The sequence below is a fragment of the Scyliorhinus canicula genome, chromosome 15, assembly GCF_902713615.1.
Source record: "Scyliorhinus canicula chromosome 15, sScyCan1.1, whole genome shotgun sequence".
In the NCBI taxonomy this organism is placed as follows: domain Eukaryota; kingdom Metazoa; phylum Chordata; class Chondrichthyes; order Carcharhiniformes; family Scyliorhinidae; genus Scyliorhinus; species Scyliorhinus canicula.
The window spans coordinates 49,020,326-49,043,904 of record NC_052160.1 but is presented as its reverse complement, the minus strand read 5'-3'; the positions used below and the strand labels follow the sequence as shown (position 1 = coordinate 49,043,904).

At 49.3% G+C, this 23,579-nt stretch overlaps 1 protein-coding gene across 2 annotated transcripts in view; it reads right to left on the bottom strand.

The window, feature by feature from the left end:
- micall2a (mical-like 2a) overlaps window positions 1-19,917 on the bottom strand; it is a 128,809-nt gene extending 108,892 nt beyond the window's left edge. For both annotated transcript variants that reach the window (XM_038820427.1, XM_038820428.1), the window contains exon 1: window positions 19,222-19,917. In XM_038820427.1, the coding sequence (XP_038676355.1) occupies window positions 19,222-19,364 (143 nt within the window). In that variant the 5' untranslated portion in view covers window positions 19,365-19,917. The remainder of the gene's footprint in view (window positions 1-19,221) is intronic.
- Between the last annotated feature and the right edge of the window lie 3,662 nt (window positions 19,918-23,579).

Genomic DNA, 23,579 nt, shown 5'->3' with positions numbered 1-23,579 from the left:
TTCAGTTATACAAGGCATTGGAGTACTGTGTACAATATTGGTCTCCTTAACTAAGGGAGGGAGGACATAAATGTGTTGGAAGCAGTTCAAAGGTTTATTGACTAATACTTGGAACGGGTGCGTTGTTATATGAGGACGTGTTGGAGAGGCCTGGCTTGTACCTGCTGGAGTTTAGAAGAGAAAGAGGCGACTCTATTGAATCATACAAGATCTTCAGGGGTCTTGACAGGGTAGATGTGGAGAGTTTTTTTCCTCTTGTGGGAGAATCTAGAACTAGGTGTCACTGGTTAAAAATCAAGGGTCGGCCTCCGTGTGGAGTTTGCACATTCTCCCTGTGTCTGCGTGGGTCTCACAGCTGAGGTCCCGGGTTTGATCCCGGCCCTGGGTCACTGTCCGTGTGGAGTTTGCACACTCTCCCCGTGTCTGCTTGGGTCTCACAGCTGAGTTCCCGGGTTTGATCCCGGCCCTGAGTCACTGTCCGTGTGGAGTTTGCACATTCTCCCCGTGTCTGCGTGGGTCTCACAGCTGAGGTCCCGGGTTTGATCCCGGCCCTGGGTCACTGTCCGTGTGGAGTTTGCACATTCTTCCCATGTTTGCATGGGTTTCTCCCCCCCAACCCAAAGATGTGCAGGGTAGGTGGATTGGCCACGCTAAATTGCCCCTTAATTGGAAAACAAAATTGGGCACTCTAATAAATTTTTTTAAAAAGAGGAAAAAAGAATAATGGGTCATCCATTTAAAACAGATTGTTTTTCTCATTTTCCCAATTAAGAGGCAATTTAGCCTGGCCAATCCACCGGCCCTGGGTTGTGGGGGTGAGCCCCTTGCAAAAATGGAGACTCACACGGACAGTGACCTGGGGTCAGGATCGAACCCGGGCCATAGCGCCGTGAGGATGTAAGACAGATGAAAATAATTTTTTTCTCTCAGGGTCGCAAATCTTTGGAACTCCCTTCCTCAAAAGGTAGTGGAAGTGAAGGCCGGATTCTCCGGGGCCGCCCGCGAGCCGCGGGATTTGCCATGGTCCACTGAATCCTGTGTCGGGCTCAGATCGAGATTTGGGGTGGGCGTCAAACTGGTCGCAAGTCTCTCAGCCTGCCAGCTACAACGGTTTTCCCCTGACTGGCTTCACGCCCCGATCCAGCAGCAATATTCAAATAGGTTTTTATAAATTTAGAGTACCCAATTCATTTTTCCAATTAAGGGGCAATTTAGCGTGGCCAATCCACCTACCCTGCACATCTTTGGGTTGTGGGGGCGAAACCCACGCAAACACAGGGAGAATGTGCAAACTCCACACAGACAGTGATCGAGAGCCGGGATCGAACCTGGGACCCCGGCGCCGTGAGGCAGCAATGCCTACCACTGTGCCACCGTGCTGCCCCTACATTCAAATCGTTAAAACTAGAGCTGTTTAGCATGTCACTGACGGGGCAGGAAGCCCGATTCACTTGCCAGCTGGGTTATTGCAGCAAAACCCTCGCCGCCCCCCCCCCCCCCCCCCCCCCCGTCGCAGCCGAAAGTCCCGCTGGTGTGAATTTTTGCAAGTCCTGAGAAACGTGGAGCTAGCAGTCTGCAGTCTGAGGGATGGCAAGGGAGTAGGCACTCTCCCAACAATTACCTCCATGGTGCTGAGGGCTGTCCTTCGTGAAGGTGGGGGTCGGGGGGGGGGGGGGATTGTGCTGCGCTGGAGGAGTAAAGGGTGGGAATTTCCCATAATAAAGTGAAAGCGATCCTATCTGTACCCCCAACAGTCAGTCAGTATCGCAGAAGCACACATAAAAGTACACAGAAGCTTTGAGCTATATTGTTTACATTCAATTTCACACATTATTGCCAGCTAATAACGTTTTGACTGACAGGTAGAGGCAGTTTCAAAGGGGAGATTCAGATTTTTTATTTATATAGCTCTGCAGGGATCCATTAACAAAGGGCTGCAGGCATAATAAATGCAGTTCAAAGCTTCCAGCCTTCGAGGCATAGACACAGGCTTCTATACTTCAGAGGGCAATGAAACTGACTGTGCAAAACCCATTTCAGCGGTTTTCACCATTTTAAAGAGATTACTTTTACCTTCATCTCAGTCCTTTAAACTTGGCACACGGACAGACCTTTTAAAGGATTTTGGGGTAGAGATGGGATCACTTTCACTTTATTATGGGAAAACTTTAATTTTTCAAATATTGAGAGACTATTTAATGGGTTTAAAGTCTGCAGATGGGAAGACCTACTAAACGTCTCCCATGCCAGGAAAGACCCCCGACCTGACCCCCTTCAGCCCAGCACAAACCCCCATGACACCCACCTCTTATGAAGGACCCCCCTCGGAACCCTGGAGGCAATTGTAAGGAGAATACTCACCCCCTGCTACCCCTCAGAGTGCACTGCCAAGGGACGGGGCTGAAGGGGGGGGATTGGGGGGGGAGAGGAATGAGGAGGGGCTGAATGCGGGGACTAGACAGGTTGATCGAAGAGTTGAGGGGGGTCATTGCCAGCAGTTACAGTGAGAGGGGTGCCAACGATCTAGGCCGGTGGGGTGGGGGAATGGGGGGAACTGCAGCAGCTTTGAGATTGTGGCACCTTTTAAAAATGGCATCCCCATTGCTTCTCGGCCTTTTGGCTAAGATGAAGCATCAGATCAAGCCTAAAATGAGGTGCAATGCCCTTTCTTGTCAGCCTGGATCTTGTATGTCTCTCTTGTGGAGACCATGAATTGGCTTCAACTTGAATTTGGATTGATTTTTGGAGCGGGCAATGGGATGGATAAAAGGTTTCCCTTGTCCACTCTGTGTATTGGCCTTGTAACTTTAAGGATGAGATAAAAAATGAAAGAAAAGAAACAAAATGGTGTCCCAATCTCAGAGGTACGGGACCTGTCAGCGGGATTAGGTCTAACATCAGGAATATTCTGTGGGACAGGAGTCATGCACCAAACAGGAAGCAACTTTCCAAGAAAAAGGTAGTGCTCTCAGTGGGATATTGATGTCAGCCGTGGCTCACAGGGTGAGTGATTACATTACAACAGGTAATGAATTGGCTGTGAAGCACTTTGGGAGATTTATAAATACAAGTTCTCTCTTTTAAGAATAAACACACTTCAGCCAATACACATGATGGGATATCCTTAATTCATCATCTGGAAATGTCCCCATGTTCTCAATGATCCTGCCTCCAGCCACAACCACTGGATGGTCAGAATGAATAATTATCTTGGTGGATCTTTTCCACAATAAAGTGGGACACTATTGATGAAAATGTTACACACCAGTCATTACACTTTACTGTAATCCGAGGGACGGATGGGAGCCAGGGGAAGGGTTAAGGGGGAAGACTCAATCATCCATGCCAGCCTCATGTACCTCATCCTACTGCCATGAAATGGCACTGGAATTGGCACTGATCAAAGGTCACTACCCGCCTTAAGCTGCAGAAGGCACCTTGACATCAAATGGAGAGCTGCAAACCAGATTCACACGGAGAGTTTAGCACAATGGAATAACAGAATTATGAGCAACCCCAAAGCAAACTATTGAATTACATTGAAGCAAGATTGTACCATTAACAGCATTGAATGGCAGGAAATATCATCTCATCCATGACTCATCGCAGGTGGCCAGTTATAGTAAGTTTATTGTTTTTAGCTACACTAAGGCCAAAGGTTGCTTTGTGATTGACGACTCCAGATGCACATAATCACAATTAGGGGTTTCCTCTCTAAGCTTAATGAGAGGCAAGCAATGGGGCCACTCACAGGAACACTTCACCATTTTTCATTCTAGTAGTTGACCGTAATACATCATTATTTTTCTATGCAAGCAGTGGGCTTTACTTACTCACCTACTTCTGCAATTCAGAAGGCCTAGTCAGCAAGGTTTTTCTAGCATCTGAGCCCGATCCACCTTCTCTCCTAATGTACATCATCACATCTTCCAGCAATAGCCACTGAATAACAATCAGGATCAGGGGGTCCCTGACAGATTCCACCATCCACCACCCTTGCCATGCCTCAATTGTTAGTAGTCAATACCTGGTGAGGTTGCGCAACTTGGTTAGCCTTTTGAGTCAGAAGTGAGTTCAAACCCCACTTGAGGGCAGAATCTGAACTGAGATCACAGTGCAGTACTGAGGGAGTGCTTCAATGTCAAGAGATGTCAATTTGGGTTGTAAACTTTTCACATTTGCACTTGAGTCTCCAGGAGTTAAAGACTAATCTCCAGGCCGCTGCAGCAACCAATACCTAGTTTATTTCCACTTTTATGATCAAGTTAATTTTAGAAGTGGGTAGTAAGGTGGCACAGTGGTTAGCACTGCTGCCTCACGGCACCGAGGTCCCAGGTTTGATCCCGGCTCTGGGTCACTGTCCGTGTGGAGTTTGCACATTCTCCCAGTGTTTGCGTGGGTTTCGCCCCCACAACCCAAAGATGTGCAGGGTAGGTGGATTGGCCAAGATAAATTGCCCCTTAATTGGAAAAAATGAATTGGGTACTCTAAATTCAAAAAAAAACTTTTTTTTTTAAAGTTCATTTTAGAACATAGGAGTTAAGACTGACAACCGACAGCCATCCAATGGCGTTGCTTTCCATTCATTGTGGGTAAGGAGTAAGCTGTGAGGATGGAGTTATCGAGTGGTCAATGGCCAGGCAAGGTAGTTAGAGGAGGATGTCAAGTGATAAAATCTCCAGGAATACATCCAAGCAGAGTTGGCAACCCCAAGTTAACGTTCAGGCGAAACATTGATTGAAACATTAATTTTTTTTAAAATTTATTTATGGTATGTTGGCATCACTGACTAGGCCCACGTATATTGCCCATTCATAGTTGCCCTTCAGAAGGTGGTGACAAGCTGCCTTATTGAGCCGCTGCAGTCCCCGAGGTGTAGGTACACCCACAGTGCTATTAGGGTGTTCCAGGATTTTGACCCAGCGATAATGAAAGAACTGTGATATATTTCAAAGTCAGGATGGTTCGTGACTCGGAGGGAAACCTCCAGGTGGTGGTGTTCCCATATATCTGCTGCCCTTGTCCTTCTAGATGATATTGGTCATGGGTTTGGAAGGTGCCGTCTAAGGAACCTTAGTGAGTTACTACATATTGCACATGGTACACATGGCTGCTGCTGTTTGTCGGTGATGGAGGGATTGAATGTTTGTGGAAAGGGTAGCAATCAAGCGGGCTGTTTTGTTCTGGATGGTGTCGAGCTTCTTGAGTATTGTTGGAGCTTCACTGATCCAGGCCAGTGGAGAGTATTCCATTACACTCCTGACATGTGCTTTGTAGATAGTGGAAAGGCTTTGGGGAGTCAGCAGGTGAGTTACTCACCACGGGTTTCCTTGCTTTTAACTTGCTCTTGTAGCTACAATATTTATACGGCTAGTCCAGTTCAGTTTCTGGTCAGTGGTAACCCCCAGGACGTTGATAGTGGGCGATACACTGATGGTAATGCCATCGGACATAAAGGGGTGATGGCCAAATGGAGATGGTCATTGCCCGGCACTTGTGTGGCGTGAATGTTACTTTTCTGCCTGTTCGATGAATAGTTCAAAATTGAAATAGGCAGATGCGCCTCAGATCAATGATTGAAAAGCAAATGCCCGAAAAGGAGGAAAAGATAATAAATGCTTTCATATTGAATTAATAATTTAAACCAGTTAATCAGTTAAATATTTCCATTAATCATTAACCAATGATCTAAAGATACAGTGCAAATATTAGGCACCAAAGTTTGTGAACTGACCCTGCTTGAAAAAATATATTTTAACATAGATTAGGTGTGGCTATCTGGTGTTACTGAATTTACACCTCAGCTCAATGTTGGAGGAAGGACATGTGGAGAGGATGGTCAATATAAAATGGCAGGAACACACAATGACTAAAAACAAAAACCTATTTTAAAAACTGCACAGCAGTCAGACATCGCTGGCCAGAGTTACTGTAGCAACCCAAGACTGAAAGCAGCTATGCAGGAAGCATGTATTAAACACATTTTGCAATGATCCTTTGTAGGCCAATGCTGCCTTTCAAAGAGGTTCTCCCAGGGGACTTGATCAAAATTACAATAGCAAAATATTGACGTTTGTGGGATCTTGCTTTTTGGAATTGACTGCCGCATTTCCTACAGTATAAATAGCGACTATACTTCAATAAGTTAACTGCGCTGGTTGGGAGGCTTTCTGATAACATGAGATCTTATAAAGTGCTGCATAAATACAAGTTCCTTCTTTCTGGGTCGCCTGTAGTTTACTGACAATCTTTCAGGCAGTAGTTAACTAAACTATAAAAACAATCCTGGTAAACATCATTCCTCAGAAGTCCCTTTCCATTTACAAAAGGACATTCCCAATGGACAGAACTATGCAAGTTCAGGGAATGTGGAGAATGAAGAATTTAAATTACTGCCCACAGATTTCACACAGGATGAATGCTAGCTCAGTGCAATCCATCCCCATCTGTTTGTTTCAAAACCGGGGGGGGGGGGGGGGGGGGGGGGTGGAATTAAATGGATGTAATGTTCCTTTTCACGAGCTTCTGCCCGCTCATAAACTCATATGACTGCTTTCAGGGAACGGCTTTTAATGGTTCGACCTGAAGGAAAGTCTAAGGCAGCATCGGACCACTTTTCATGTTACGGTCAGCCTCCCACTGCAGTGGGATGATAGGTACAGGCGGAAAGCAGTCAACCCCTCTAACTTCTTCCGCCATATATTTAGATGACAGCTGATTTATACCTTAACCCCATCTATTCACCTTTGGTTCTGCAACTCTTAATACCCTTGGCCAACAAAACTTAACAGCTTTTTAAAGGGGATGAAAGCTCAAGGATTTGCACTACTCATTGCAGGAAAGGTTGAGAGGATTGTGAGTCTAAGGCAGATCAGCTATCTTGAGGCTGACCTTAGCCATTCACCCACTGATGATTTGAAGATTCTCGAATGAAGCCCAGTATGACTGGTGCCATGTTCCGGTATATTATGGACTTTCAGTCAAGACTTCATGGGGGGGATTCTCCATTTCGGCAATCGGGCAGAGAATCCATTTCGACGCCGGAATCGGACCCGGTGCCAGTTTGCTAGTCTCCGCCCGCTCCGAACCAGCGTCATCGTGACATGCGCCACGCGCTTTCGCAATGCCGTTGGCGCCTCATTGGCCAACCCACTCACGATGCTCCACCCCCGATGGACCGAGTTCCCGATGTGTCCTCACACAAATTGTGAACCCGGCGTAGCGGCTACGGATTGTGTCCAGCGCCGCCACACTCGGCCGGGATCCGTGCCGCTGGTTGGGGGGAGGTCTTCAGCGAGGGGTGGGGGGGACTGTTGGGGGGTGGCCAGGGGTGGGCTGCGGGGTCAGTTTGCGAGTCGGGTCAGCGCATGGCCGGCGTCATGTTGCACGGCACAACGCTGCAGGTTGTCAGCCGTGCACATGCGCGGCCCGGGACCCAGCGGTTTTCTGCGCGATCCGTGGGCATTTCACACGGCGGCGGTGCTAGCCCTCACCAGTACTGGAAACGGTGAGGGGTTCTCGCCGGTTTGCCGGTCGTGAAACACCATGGGTCCCACGCCGGCATTGGCACTTAGCCACAGAAATGGAGAATTCCACCCCATATCTTTAAAAAGAAACACAGATGGCTACAAAACTATGGCCACTTGAGGATCATCTGACTTCTCTTGTGAATTGAAACAGTCCCCTGTCTCAAGAGGGAACAAAAGGAACTTTCCAGACTGCTGTTGACTCAATGCCTTTTCCTGAAACCAATTCAAAAGGGTAATTTAAACTTGAATGGGTTATTCAGATACAATGACACGGGTTGTCGTAAACTCTCAAGGTGTCAAAGTCATCACACCACAAGAAACTTTGCAGCTTAGTGAGAATCCTCAGCTTTAAAAGAACTGCACTTCAACTAAAGCATCAACTCATGTAAGAAACTACAGGCCTGCCATGAAAGAGAGACTGAGACAATCATAAATTTGAATTATATTGTTTTCCCTGCATCTGTATCTAATCTTTGTGTGAGGGATAGTATGTGTGAGTTGAGTGAGTGAAACATTTGTGCTTTAAACTTCCAGAGAAAATGTGTGATAATAAATAACCTTCCTTATTTTTAAAAGTTACAAAAAACTTGCTGCTGGAAATATTTAAATTGAAACAATCACTCTGAAGGTAAGAAAACATACATCCCTCACACACATGGTACACTGATCAGGTGCAGTAAGAAAACACATAAATTCTGTCTGTGACACTAGGTTTAGGAGATGGTGGGTGGAGGAACTGAAAGGGAAGAGATAATCTCCCTGGTGAACATCCCTTACTGCCATCCCCCATCCCCCTCTTGCAAGTTGTTGTTAGTTATTAGAGAGGGCAAACCAGGTGTTGGGTGTGAAGACGTTCTTGGAGATCTGGAGTGCAGAGTTTAACTGCTAAAACCGCCCACTAGAACTCGAGACCATTTATTCAGGCTAGTCCTTGTGTTGATTTACTGTTGCACATTTTGAATGAATGTCCTTCTTTCCCACCTCGAACTGTGACAATGGAATACCCAGAATGTCAACCCCAATAACTCCTTGTGAACACATGACCGCGGGGCTGCTGTGCACAGCAGCTGTCCGACAAATAAATGAGAACCCTATTTACACGAAATGCCACATCACCTCCATTAAAGAGGAGCATCTCTGGGCATTGTCTATCCCTTTCTGCTCTACGCTGGGTGGATGGAGGCAAAGGAGAGCAATCCTTCACTTAGCGTCCATTCCCAGCAAATCTTGCCAAGCCGCCAGGATTTCTCTGGGGCATCCAGGAAGTAAAGATTGAATTTCCTCGGCACAGTCTCCAGCAAACCTACAAAGGGAAAATGAATCATAGGGGAGGAGTGCTTTGACTTCAATTATCTTTTAACACATTTGCTTACCAGTTAGAAAGATACTGAAGATGGGGAGAAGACTGGAGAGGGACGATGGGAGGTCTCCAGGCATATGACCCAGCTATGTTGGCAATCCTAGCACCCAGCCTATTTCAGATTCTCAACCAAGGGTGGGACCTGAAGACCAATATGAATCCAGACGCCTCTCTTAATAATGTTAGGATTGTATGGCAGCTCAGATAATTTCCATTTCCACATTAACAGGGCCCGACAGTCATTGTTACAGATACTTTCTAGAGATTGAAATGTAGTTCATAACAGGGACTGTAATCTGCCAGAAGGACTGGATCTAATGAGCTTCCCAACTCATCACAATGAATTAAGAAACACTAACTCCTGCATCCTGACAGGAACAGTTGCTCAGACGTACTCAGCACCCACTGCATCTGCCAGCACGTGCACAGTTTCTCCCACTGGTGGCATCATTACCGTGTGCCCACCAGCTGCTGGCATTAGCGGTTTGTACTTTTTCTGTGCCACCCTCTCACCCCTGGCCCGAACCAGCCTGTACATTGTCCCATTACCTGCTCTCGAGGAGAGGTACAACCTGGATTAGATGCAGAGTAAAGCAGCACAGTGTCCACTTCTATCCTTCAAACACCTGCCAGTCTCCTTTCAGATCAGAAACGTGCTGCTTTCTTCAGCGTTATAGTCACATGTAGAAATGGTTCTTGCAGGAACCATCTCAGTCCCGAGCCATAAGTATCTAATACACAACCAACTTGCATATCGGGCGGCGCAGCGGTTAGCACTGCTGCCCCGCGGCGCCGAGGACCCAATTTCAATCCCGGTTCTGGGTCACTGTCCATGTGGAGTCGTGAGTTTCACCCTCACAACCCAAAGATGTGCAGGATAGGTGGATTGGCCATGCTAAATTGTCCCTTAATTGGAAAAAATGAATTGGGCACTCTAAATTTATTTTATAAAGAAAAAAAATCAACTTGCATATCTTTTTAATAAAAAAGGCAGGTTCTTTTTGAAGAGAAGAGGATTTCAGATTGTTTGCAGTTTAAACCTCAGGGTGTAATTTTTTTGTGGTTGAGATTGGTCTGCACCATCTTTTTTTTTATAAATGTAGAGTACCAACTCATTTTTTTTTCCAATTAAGGAGCAATTTAGCGTGGCCAATCCACCTACCCTGCACATCTTTGGGATGTGGGGTCGAACCCACGCAGACACGGGGAGAATGTGCAAACTCCACACGGACAGTGACCCAGAGCTGGGTTCGAACCTGCGACCTCGGCGCCGTGAGGCAGCAATGCTAACCACTGCGCCACCATGCTGCCCTAGTCTGTACCATCTTTAATGCAGGCAGCTGCCTGGGACATCACAGGCACCACAACTAGATGTGTGGGGAGTGCACCCTCTGACGTTAGAGCTACAGAAATCTTAGCCATTGAAAAAACACTTCTCACTTCAGTTAGGTTCACTTGCAGGGAGCAGGAGCGGGAAGCGGAGCATCAGCACCAATCGCCGGATGCCAATACAGGCACACCATCCAACTTCACTCCAGTGTTCAAGAGACTAATCTGGATTTATATGGTCAATATGACAGCAGGAATGAGAGAGGGACAGGGGAGAAAGGGAAGGAGGGAGAAAGAGAGAGAGGGAGAAAGAGAGAGAGGGAGAAAGGGACAGAGGGTGAAAGGGAGAGAGGGTGAAAGGGACAGAGAGAGATAGGAACAGAGGGAGAAAGGGACAGAGGGTGAAAGGGAGAGAAGGAAAGAGGGAGAAAGGGGCAGAGGGAGATGGGGCAGAGGGAGAGAGGGACAGAGGGAGAGAGGGACAGAGAGAGATGGGGCAGAGGGAGATAGGGACGGGGGAGATAGGGACAGAGGGAGAGAGGGACAGAGGGAGATAGGGACAGAGGGAGATAGGGACAGAGGGAGATAGGGACAGAGGGAGATAGGGACAGAGGGAGATAGGGACAGAGGGAGATAGGGACAGAGGGAGATAGGGTCAGAGGGAGATAGGGTCAGAGGGAGATAGGGTCAGAGGGAGAGAGGGTCAGAGGGAGAGAGGGACAGAGGGAGAGGGGGACAGAGGGAGATGGGGACAGAGGGAGATGGGGACAGAGGGAGATGGGGACAGAGGGAGATGGGGACAGAGGGAGATGGGGACAGAGGGAGATGGGGACAGAGGGAGATGGGGACAGAGGGAGATGGGGACAGAGGGAGATTGGGGACAGAGGGAGATGGGGACAGAGGGAGATTGGGGACAGAGGGAGATTGGGGCAGAGGGAGATAGGGGCAGAGGGAGATAGGGGCAGAGGGAGGTAGGAATAGAGGGAGATGGGGACAGAGGGAGATGGGGACAGAGGGAGATGGGGACAGAGGGAGATGGGGACAGAGGGAGATAGGGACAGAGGGAGATAGGGACAGAGGGAGATAGGGACAGAGGGAGATAGGGACAGAGGGAGATATGGACAGAGGGAGATAGGGACAGAGGGAGATAGGGACAGAGGGAGATAGGGACAGAGGGAGATAGGGACAGAGGGAGATAGGGACAGAGGGAGATAGGGACAGAGGGAGATGGGACAGAGGGAGATAGGGACAGAAGGAGAGAGGGACAGAGGGAGAGAGGGACAGAGGGAGAGAGGGACAGAGGGAGATGGGGACAGAGGGAGATGGGGTCAGAGGGAGATAGGGACAGAGGGAGATAAGGCAGAGGGAGAGAGGGACAGAGGGAGAGAGGGACAGAGGGAGAGAGGGACAGAGGGAGATAGGGACAGAGGGAGATGGGGACAGAGGGAGATGGGGACAGAGGGAGATGGGGACAGAGGGAGATGGGGACAGAGGGAGATGGGGACAGAGGGAGATGGGGACAGAGGGAGATTGGGGACAGAGGGAGATTGGGGACAGAGGGAGATTGGGGACAGAGGGAGATTGGGGCAGAAGGAGGTAGGAATAGAGGGAGATGGGGACAGAGGGAGATGGGGACAGAGGGAGATGGGGACAGAGGGAGATGGGGACAGAGGGAGATGGGGACAGAGGGAGATGGGGACAGAGGGAGATAGGGACAGAGGGAGATAGGGACAGAGGGAGATAGGGACAGAGGGAGATAGGGACAGAGGGAGATAGGGACGAGGGAGATAGGGACAGAGGGAGATAGGGACAGAGGGAGATAGGGACAGAGGGAGATAGGGACAGAGGGAGATAGGGACAGAGGGAGATAGGGACAGAGGGAGATGGGACAGAGGGAGATAGGGACAGAGGGAGAGAGGGACAGAGGGAGAGAGGGACAGAGGGAGATGGGGACAGAGGGAGATGGGGACAGAGGGAGATAGGGACAGAGGGAGATAAGGCAGAGGGAGAGAGGGACAGAGGGAGAGAGGGACAGAGGGAGATGGGGACAGAGGGAGATAGGGACAGAGGGAGATAGGGACAGAGGGAGATAGGGACAGAGGGAGAGAGGGACAGAGGGAGATAGGGACAGAGGGAGATAGGGACAGAGGGAGATAGGGATAGAGGGAGATAGTGACAGAGGGAGAGAGGGACAGAGGGAGAGAGGGACAGAGGGAGATAGGGACAGAGGGAGATAGGGCAGAGGGAGAGAGGGACAGAGGGAGATGGGGACGGGGAAGATAGGGGCAGAGGGAGATAGGGACAGATGGAGATAGGGACAGAGGGAGATGGGGACAGAGGGAGATGGGGACAGAGGGAGATGGGGACAGAGGGAGATGGGGACAGAGGGAGATGGGGAGAGAGAGGGAGAGAGGGACAGAGGGAGATGGGGGCAGAGGGAGATGGGGCAGAGGGAGATGGGTGCAGAGAGAGATAGGGATCGAGGGAGATTGGGGCAGAGGGAGATAGGGGCAGAGGGAGAAGGTTACGGGTATAGGGTGGATACGTGGGTTTGAGTAGGGTGATCATGGCTCGGCACAACATTGAGGGCCGAAGGGCCTGTTCTGTGCTGTACTGTTCTATGTTCTATGCAAAGGTAGAGAGAGAGGTCAGAGAGGAACAGAGGGAAAATGAGACAGGGACAGAGTGAGGGAGATACAGCAGGGGAGATAGAGTGAAACAGAGATGAAGCGAGATGGGGAGGGAGGCAGAGAGATAGAATGGGAGAAGCAGATAGACAGGGTAAGGGGAGAACGGTGGCACAGTGGTTAGCACTGCTGCCTCACGGCGCCGAGATCCCAGATTAGATCCCGGCTCTGGGTTAATGTCCGTGTGGAGTTTGCACATTCTCCCTGTGCTTGCATGGGTTTTGTCCCCACAACCCAAAGGATGTGCAGGGTAGGTGGATTGGCCATGCTAAATTGCCCCTTAATTGGAAAAAATGAATTGGGTACACTAAATTTATTTTCAAAAAAAGAGAGGGGAAGCAGAGAGAGCGAAAGGCAGGAAGAGAAGCGGACTGATGGGGGCACATTGTCTCTGACAATGAGCCACTCAGCTGTTTTTAATGTTCCAAAGGGTCAGCTGGACAGGCATTGCTGGATCAAGAACCATCATAGATCAGAGGGCACAGGGGTAAAGGGGAGAGGGGACATGGTGCAAGTTAGGTTGCTGCCATCAGAGTTATGGCTGAGAGTACTCCAGCAATCTCATTTCTTGAAAGGTTCATGTGCTGTAATAAATGTTTAAAATGTGGGATGCCATCTGAATCAATGAGGTGCTGTATTACACTCACACGACATCATGTCCCTGGCACGCTCCTCAATGCTGTCTGTGCTAACTAACTGTACTTAGAAACTTTTTTTGTTATTTTTCTCTCAGGGTTGGGCATGGGTGTGTTTCTCCTCCCGGTCCAGTGATTGGCCCTCTATTCTTCTCCAGGGCCAGTTACACCCGTTGGATTCATTCCCTCACTGCGCGCTCATTCCCCCACTCATTTCACACAGAGGCAGATAGTCTGGAGCAGCAGCATCTCAATGCAGCAAAGATCTCTAGCCTATTCCAGGCTATATTTCAACAGCCATAATCAGATTGAATGGCAGAAGGGGCTCAAAGGGCTGAATGTGCTCCTCAGTGAGCCGAATGGCCTCCATCTGCACTGTAGGGATTCTGCGATATTCTCTGGTGTTTAGAAGAATGAGAGGTGATCCCATTGAAACATAAAAGATTCCAAAGGGTAGACACTGAGAGGTTGTTTCTGCTAGTCAGCGAACTTGGAACACGTGTCTTGCTCTAAGGATAAGGAGTCAATTATTTAGGACTGAGATGAGGAGAAACGTCTTCATTAAAAGGGTTGTGAATCTCTGGAATTCTCTATCCTGTAGGATTGTGGTTTCTCCAATTTTAAATACAATAATAATAATAATAATCTTTAGTGTCACAAGTAGGCTTGCATTAACACTGTAATGAAGTTACTGTGAAAGTCCCCTCGTCGCCACATTCCGGCAACCGTTCGGGTACACGGAGGGAGAATTCAGAATGTCCAAATTACCTCACAAGCAAGTCTTTGGGGACGTGTGGGAGAAAACCGGAGCTCCCGGAGGAAATCTACACAGACACGGGGTGAATGTGCAGACTCCGCACAGGCAGTGACCCAAGCCGGGAATCGAACACGGGACCCTGGCACTGTGGAACAACAGTGCTAACCACTGTGCTACTGTCATTTAAGACTGGGGTAGACAGACTTTGGTCTCTCAGGGGATCAGGCATATGGGGAATGGGTGGGAAAATGTTGATGCCCACGATCAACCATGATTGTATTGAAAGAAGGAACAGGCTCGATGGGCCGTATGGTAAACTTCTGTTCCTATCTCTTGTGTCCTTGTGTTGCTATGATCCATTGGCAGCTCCTGATGTTCCACTTGTCAATGGAGGATGGGAGCATGGGCACAGCGGATGTTTGAGTGGACAATTATAGCCAATCCTCGACCCTGCGCACACTGCACATCACTTTGCATCAGAGATCAGTCTACTGACGCTGCACAAAAAACATCATTTTTTTAAAAATCCATACCCATTTTTAGTCAGTACAGTGAAGTTCAACGACAATAGCAAAATGTTGGCTCAGGCATAACCCATCTCCTCCCCACCCCACCCCAAGGAGACAGGACAGACGCATTGCAATTTATTTTAGTGAACTGTGCCACTGACAAGTATTAAAAACAAGGAGCCATTAACAAAATGGTAATGTAACCTGCAAAGGAACAGAAAATCTGCTCAAACTCTGCTCACAATGAGCACAGAGGCTTACAGGGAAAGAAATGGGGCATGGGTCCTGAATTGGCTCGAGGTAAACCTTTGTGCACAATTGCTGAATGTGTTGGAGTACAATTGGATTATCAGCCAATTTAATCAGCGGTATCAATTCATTTAAAATAAACAAATTAACACTTCCACTAAAGAAGGAGAAATTAACAGGTAAAGCATTCATCCATTAAGATGTGCACAGCATCATTTCAAAATGAAGGGGAGAATTTTAACCCCCCGAAACAGGGTTTTTTGGGAGATTAAAGTGTTAGAAATCTGCATTTTAATCCAAGCACAAAACCAACTCGCCCACTTTGAGTTTTAACAGAGGTGGGTTGCCTGTAGTCAACCAATCAGCTGCCAGGAGGCAAATTGACAATTTAAATGTTCTCCTGAAATTGGCAGACTCACTCGTCCCCTTATTTCAAATTGAGTTCAAACTGGCCAAATTACCAGGTTGGAGGAAATCCTTAAACTGAAAGGTGGGGTCTGCGGGACCAGGTCAGAGCCTGTGATTTAACCTGCTCGATCTGACACAACGGGCAGCATATTGGCATAGTGGTTAGCACAGTTGCTTCACAGCTCCAGGGTCCCAGGATCGATTCCCGGCACGGTCACTGTCTGTGCAGAGTCTGCACGTTCTCCCCGCGTCTGCGTGGGTTTCCTCCGGGTGCTCTAGTTTCCTCGCACAGTCCAAAGATGTGCAGGGTTAGGTGGATTGGCCATGCTAAATTGCCCTTAATTTAGGTGGGGTTACTGGGTTACGGGGATTAGGTGGAGGTGTGGGTTTAAGTGGGGTGCTCTTTCCAAGAGCCGATGCAGACTCGATGGGCCAAATGGCGTTCTTCTGCACTGTAAATTCTATGATTCTATGACATAGCTACCTTGCCAATCCCTGCGATCAGACACTCTGACCAACCCTTTGACCTCTAATTCCGCAAATCCAACCTCCAATCTCTCCCTCCTCTCCACACTGATGACATACCCACTTGCTGGTTATGGCTTAGAAACAGAGAAAAACATTGTTAATCAGCTCCTGTCATTAAACCTGTCCCAGGCTGAGGAAAACCCTTTGTCTGGGTTTCCTGACCTCAATCCTCCATATACTCCTTCCCCAACCCTGAGTAAAGGTTCAGCACCAATGAGCGGAGTCAGATTACAGATTCTCACTGGCCTGTTAATCAACACCGGCTCCCACTCATTGGCCCAAAGACCCACTTCACCATTTCCACTGTTGATCATCACGCATCCCAAAACCATCCCTTCTCCAGTACCCCTTCCCAAAATCACACTCCCATCTCCAGCACTTCATCCCAAAATCTCTCCCTCGTATCCAGAACCCCATCTCCAGTACCCATCCCAAAATCACTCCTCCATCTCTAGTAGCCCTTCCCAAAATCACTCCTTCATCTCTAGTACCCCTTCCCAAAATCACACTCCCATCTCCAGCACTTCATCCCAAAATTGCTCCCTCGTATCAGTACCCCATCTCCAGTACCCTTCCCAAAATCACTCCTCCATCTCTAGTACCCCTTCCCAAAATCACACTCCCATCTCCAGCAACACATCCCAAAATCTCTACTCCGTCTCCAGCACCCCATCCCAAAATCTCTCCCACATCTCTCACACCCCATCCCAAAATCTCTCCCCTGTATCCAGTACGCCATCTCCAGCACGCATCCCAAGATCTCTCCCCATCCCAAAATTCCAAAAGTTCAAATACCACTTATAACTAAAGTTAACAATCAGGTGTCCTTGTTTTTTCTCTGCTAAGACCTTGGATAGAACCTTTCAGGAGCCAGCCCAAGATACCTATATATTCAACTTAAAATCCTATGGGGGCAGTATGGTGGCGCAGTGGTTAGCACTACGGCCTCACGTCACCGAGGACCTGGGTTCTATCGCAGCCCCGGGTCACTGTCCGTGTGGAGTTTGCACATTCTCCCTGTATCTGCATGGGTCTTACCCCCACAACCCAAAAAGATGTGCAGAGTAGGTGGATTGCCCCTTAATTGGAAAAAAGAATTGGGTACTTTAAATTATTTTTTAAAAACTTAAATCGTATGGCAAATTGATCTGCACATAGACCTGGCTCCTCCCTTAATAACATCATCTCTACCTGAAGCACAAGGTATTCTACTGTCTCCTCCCACACTATGTTCCGTGCTCTGGTTAGCCAAGACCAAAACACAATCCCTCATTAATTATCTACACCCAGGGATCTTCCAAAACCCAAAACAATATTCCATAGCCCACTTTCTGTAAACAAGTAAATGGTTAAAATTAATGATTGCCTTTTATAACCCCCTTCATCATAGCTTTAGTAGACATACTGGCTCTCTGCATCCTAAACCCGTTTTAAATAACATTACTGCAATAAATGTCAAATATCCAATATGACAATTTCTTACATTCATCACACATCCCAAAATCATACTCTCATCTTCAGCACCCATCCCAAAATCTCTACCCCATCTCCAGCGCCCCATAATCAGGGGGCTGGTTTAGCGCAGGGGGCTGGTTTAGTACACTGGGCTAAATCGCTGGCTTTTAAAGCAGACCAAGGCAGGCCAGCGGCACGGTTCAATTCCCGGACCAGCCTCCCCGAACAGGCGCCGGAATGTGGTAACTAGGGGCTTTTCACAGTAACTTAATTGAAGCCTACTCGTGACAATAAGCGATTTTCATTTCATCTCACCGTATGCTAAGCGCCCCATCTCGACATCTCTTCCCCATCTCCTGCACACCATCCCAAATTCTCACCCCTTTGCCCTTTGTCTATATATATGTTACTGGAACTCACCTCTTAAATCACCTAAGGAAGGAGCTGTGCTACGAAAACTAGTGATTCAAAACAAACCTGTCGGACTTTAACCTGGTGTTGTAAGACTTCTTACTGTGCCCACACCAGTCCAAAGCCGGCATCTCCACATCACAGCTCCAGCACCTTCACCCTGCCCCAATGCATGCCTATCTCCAGCACCCAGCTAGAACATAGAACATACAGTGCAGAAGGAGGCCATTCGGCCCATCGAGTCTGCACCGACCCACTTAAGCCCCCACTTCCACACTATCCCGGTAACCCAATAACCCCTCCTAACCGTTTTGGTCACTAAGGGCAATTTATCATGGCCAATCCACCTAACCTGCACGTCTTTGGACTGTGGGAGGAAACCCACGCACACACGGGGAGAATGTGCAGACTCCGCTACTCTGCAGTACTCTCACCCTAGCCCATAATCCCCACAACCACAAACTCCAATTGCATCCCTGCCCTTTATGGGATCTTGCTGTGCGGAATAACAGCTGGCACGTCTGCTGAGATAACAACCGACACTCTAACTGAATAACTCATTTCATGCTCCCACATCTGGGAGAGGCCCTGCAGGAAGACTGGGAGTTTGATGAAGGAATGCGGCACTGTTAAATGCTAATTTTACAGATATTACTGAGATTGCCCAATAGCAGGAATTCCCATCCCAGATCCTCCCCGGAATAGCTTCCTGCTCCGTTGCAGCTGTTCACCATTAGCAACACTCCTGGCGCAAACATCAGCCCCTGAAAAGAAATGTTCGATCAGAAACATCTGGAGCCTGTGAAAGCCAGCGCCAAAAGTCAGAAATCAAACCGGGAACAGTAGCAGAAAATGGTTACATATACACACACACATGTATATAGATACATAGCCGTCCTTTCGGATCTGGTTCGGATCAGAAACTCCACATCAAACAGTTCACAAACTGGCCAACTCTCCACGCAGAAAGCTGAGAATCCCTGCTCGTCCCCCTAGCCATCTGTTCAAATAGGGATGATACAGGCTCGTCCCCATTCCCACAGTACTGACGCCTGGGGGCATTTAATCCCTATTATCAGTGCCTACGAAGCAAACCAGGAGCAAAATGTAATCTAAAGCCAAGATGCATTTCCATTCTTGCCACAGACCAGGCAATTGGGTGGAAAGTTGGGGAGGATCCGGTTCAGCTCCGGGTTGCACTAGTCCATACTATGTTTCCACTGAAATTGGAGCTGTTTGCTCTCCCCTCCCTCCCTCTAACGCACACACACACACACAGATACACGTACACACAGAGGAAGAAACACAATTTGTTCCTTCCCCATTTGGGGGAGAAAGTAATTGGCTGTGAATTTCTGGCTTACATGAGGTCGGGTCTGAAGTGGTGCAAGATCGCGCAGAAAGCGAGCCCATCCCGCCACGAGGTCGTCATGTTGGTGATCTGCACATTCCCATAGCCCTCACACTGTTTCTTGCACCATTGCTGCAAGGCTTTGATCGCAGCCATGGCGATTCCAGAAGAGACGCTGAGGACGGTAAGAAAGGAGCCGGGTACAAAACAATCAGGAAATCCGGGAGAATGAGAAAGGAGAGAGAAAGAAGTAAAAAGAGGACAGAGGGAAATGAGAACGAAAGAGAAAACGAAGAGGAGAGGAGAAAATGTAGATGAGAGGTTAAGGAGAGCGAGAAGGGAAAGAGGAAGGGCAATAAAGGACAGATGGAGATTGCACAAAAAAAAGTTCAGAGAGCCATTTTTAAAAAGCCGAAGATTAATGGGAGAAGCGGGAAACAAGAACAGAAACACTTTGAGAGAAGTCAGGGGAGCAGGCTGTGCAAAGTTTGAAAAAGGTGACAAAAGGGAGGTAAAGAGACATAGAGAGCCAGTGAGGCCGGATCTCCCGGGAGTAATTCACCCGGAAACTGACCGGGAGTCCCTCTGAAAGGCACAGAGACTGCCTGCCTGACTGACAGTCAGCGACAGGGCAGGGGAAGACCCCCAAGCAGGAGCCAAGCACAGAGTCAGCACAGCTCCTGACAGCAGCTGGCTGTGTCTGCGGGGAAATGGGGATTTCCAGTGTGAAATGACGTGACTTCAAAACACACAAATCAGCACTTTCCAAAGGCCCCTCCCACTCCTGAGAACAGAGCCCCTCCCACACATGAGAACAGGCCCCTCCCACACCTGAGAATAGGCCCCTCCCACACCTGAGAACAGGCCCGTCCACACCTGAGAACAGAGCCTCTCCCACACCTGAGAACAGTGCCCCTCCCACACCTGAGAACAGAGCCCCTCCCACACCTGAGAACAGGCCCCTCCCACACCTGAGAACAGGCCCCTCCCACACCTGAGAACAGAGCCTCTCCCACACCTCAGAACAGAGCCTCTACCACACCTGAGAACAGGCCCCTCCCACACCTGAGAGCAGAGCCCCTCCCACACCTGAGAACAGAGCCTCTCCCACACCTGAGAACAGAGCCTCTCCCACACCTGAGAACAGGCCCCTCCCACACCTGAGAACAGGCCCCTCCCACACCTGAGAACAGAGCCTCTCCCACACCTCAGAACAGAGCCTATCCCACACCTGAGAACAGGCCCCTCCCATACCTGAGAACAGGACCTTCCCACACCTGAGAACAGAGCCTCTCCCACACCTGAGAACAGGCCCCTCCCACACCCGAGAACAGGCCCCTCCCACACCTGAGAATAGAGCCCCTACCACACCTGAGAACAGAGCCCCTCTCACACCTGAGAACAGGCTCCCCCATACCTGATAATAGAGCCCCTCCCACACCTGAGAACAGATCCCTCCCACACCCGAGAATAGGCCCCTCCAACACCCGAGAATAGAGCCCGCCCACACCTGAGAATAGACCCCCACACCTGAGAATAGGGCCCCTCCCACACCTGACAATAGAGCCCCTCCCACATCTGATAATAGAGCCCCACCCACACCTGAGAATAAAGTCACTCTCACCTGAGACCAGAGCCCCTCCCACACCTGAGAACAGAGCCCCCCACACCTGAGAAGAGCCCCTCCCACACCTGAGAATAGGCCCCTCCCACACCTGAGAATAGAGCCCCACCCACACCTGAGAATAGCCCCCCCCCACACCTGAAAATAGGGCCCCTCCCACACCTGATAATAGAGCTGCTCCCACACCTGAAAATAGAGCCCCTCCCACACCTGAGACCAGAGCCCCTCCCACACCTAAGAATAGAGCCCCTCCCACACCTGGGAATAGAGCCCCTCGCACACCTCAATAGAACCTCTCCCACATCTGAGAATAGAGCCCCTCCCACACCTAAGAATAGAGCCCTCCCACACCTGGGAATAGAGCCCCTCGCACACCTCAATAGAACCTCTCCCACATCTGAGAATAGAGCCCCTCCCACACCTAAGAATAGAGCCCCTCCCATATCTGAGCATATAGCCCGCCCACACCTGAGAATAGAGCCCTTCCCACATCTGAGAATAGAGCTCCTCCCACACCTGAGAATAGAGCCTCTCCCACATCTGAGAATAGAGCCCCTCCCATATCTGAGCATATAGCCCGCCCACACCTGAGAATAGAGCCCCTCCCATACCTGACACAGATCCCCTCCCACACCTGAGAATAGAGCCCCTCCCATACCTGAGAATAAAGCCCCTCCCACACCTGAGATTAAAAGCCTTCCACGTTTGAGAATTAAGTCTCCTCATGCCCGAGAATAAAGCCCCTCCCACATTTGGGAACAGAGCCCCTCCCACACCTGTGAATAAGGCCCCTCCCACATTTGAGAATGAAGCCCCTCCCATATTTGAGAACAATGGCCCCCACACCCCAGATTAACGCCCCTCCCATGCCCAAGAAATTAAAGCATCTCCCACATCAGACGTAAAGAGAGCCCCTCCCACGATGCATCTGATAAAAGCAAGTCCTGGTGAAAGGTAGATAGCAATAAGAATGATAGACATTGTCCTTCTTAAGATCCACCAATGCAAGAATCACAAGTACAATCATGCATATGTGTGTTGTATTTACCTGTGAATCGCAGGGACCTTTGCATTTAGGTCCAAGGTATGTTATTGAGTATGAAAATAAATGCACTGAATGTAACTGATGGCATTTGGAAAGGGTCAGAAAACTTTTTGAACTTTGGCCACCTGCAGCTTGGGTTGAAAGAGGGATCTCCTACAGTATTTCTTTTCACATTTTCTAATTATATTATTCCTTGTTTCTAATTTTTTGTTAAGAAGAATAGAAGTGCTTAAAACGAGAGGTACGTTCAGCGGCGACTGCCCGAGAGGGGACTCGAGGAAGCGGAGGGCGCGAGCTCGAGGCTGGCCTAAAAAAGGGTGATGGCTAGTCGGCGGGGGGGGGGGGGGGGGGGCGTTGGAAGCCCCCTGATCACATGCAACGTGAGAGGACTGAATGGGCTGGTCAAGAGGGCTCGCGTGTTTGCGCATTTGAGGGACCTGAAGGCAGATGTGGCAATGCTACAGGAGACACACCTAAAGGTTACAGACCAGATGTGATTGAGGAAGGGATGGGTCAGCCAAGTGTTCCACTCAGGACTCAAAGCCCAGGGGGGTAACGATCTTGATCAGCAAACCAGTGTCATTCGAGGCAGGGAGAATCGTGTCAGACAAGTGGGGTAGGTACATAATGGTGAGTGGGAAGCTGGAGGGGGTGCGGGTGCTACTGGTGAGCATATATGCTCCGAATTGGGACAACGTGGAATTTCTGAGGAGGGTGTTAGGTAAGATCCCAGACTTACATGAGAAGAGACTTCAATACAGTCATTGATCCGAAATTGGACCGGTCAAAATCCAGGACAGGGAGGAGGCCGGCTGCGGCAAAGGAATTGAAGGGGTTTATGGAACAGATGGGGGGAGTAGACCCATGGAGGTTTGCACGGCCGAGGACGAAGGCGTTTTCCTTCTTTTCACATGTCCACAAGGTATACTCTCGCATCGGCTTTTTTGTCTGGGAATAGAAACCCTCCCACAGACTGGAATAGTAGGGAAGAGTTTTCGATATCTGGGAATCCAGGTGGCCCGGGAATGGGAGGTACTGCACAAGTTAAGCCTGTCCCGGTTGGTAGAACAAATGGAAGGGGACTTTAAGAGATGGGACATGCTCCCGCTATCACTGGCGGGGAGGGTACAGACCGTGAAAATGACGATCCTCCCCAGATCTCTGTCTTTCAGTGCCTCCCCATCTTCATCCCTAAGGCCTTTTTCAAGCGGGTGAATAAGGTTATTTTGGACTTTGTGTGGGCGGGTAAAACCCCGCGAGTGAAGGAAGTGTTGCTGGAGCGCAGTTGGGGGGAGGGTGGGTTGGCGCTGCCGAACTTCTGCAATTACTGCTGGGCGGCTAATATAGCCATGATTAGGAAGTGGGTAGTGGGGGAGGGGTCAACATGGGAGCAGATGGAGGCGACGTCATGTAAAGACACCAGTCTGGGAGCACTGGTAACGGCACCTCTGCCGTTCTCGCCAGCCCGATAGTCCACAAGTCTGTGGTAGTGGCGGCAATGAGGACCTGGGGCAATGGAGGAGATATGAGAGTGGAGGGAGCATCGATTTGGACCCCGATTTATAATAGCCACAGGTTTGTACCGTAGGCTAGATGGCGGGTTCTGGAGTTGGCAGAGGGCAGGAATTGGAAGGATGGGGGATCTATTTATTGACGGGAGCTTTTACAGCTTGAAAGCTTTGGAGGATAAATTTGAATTGCC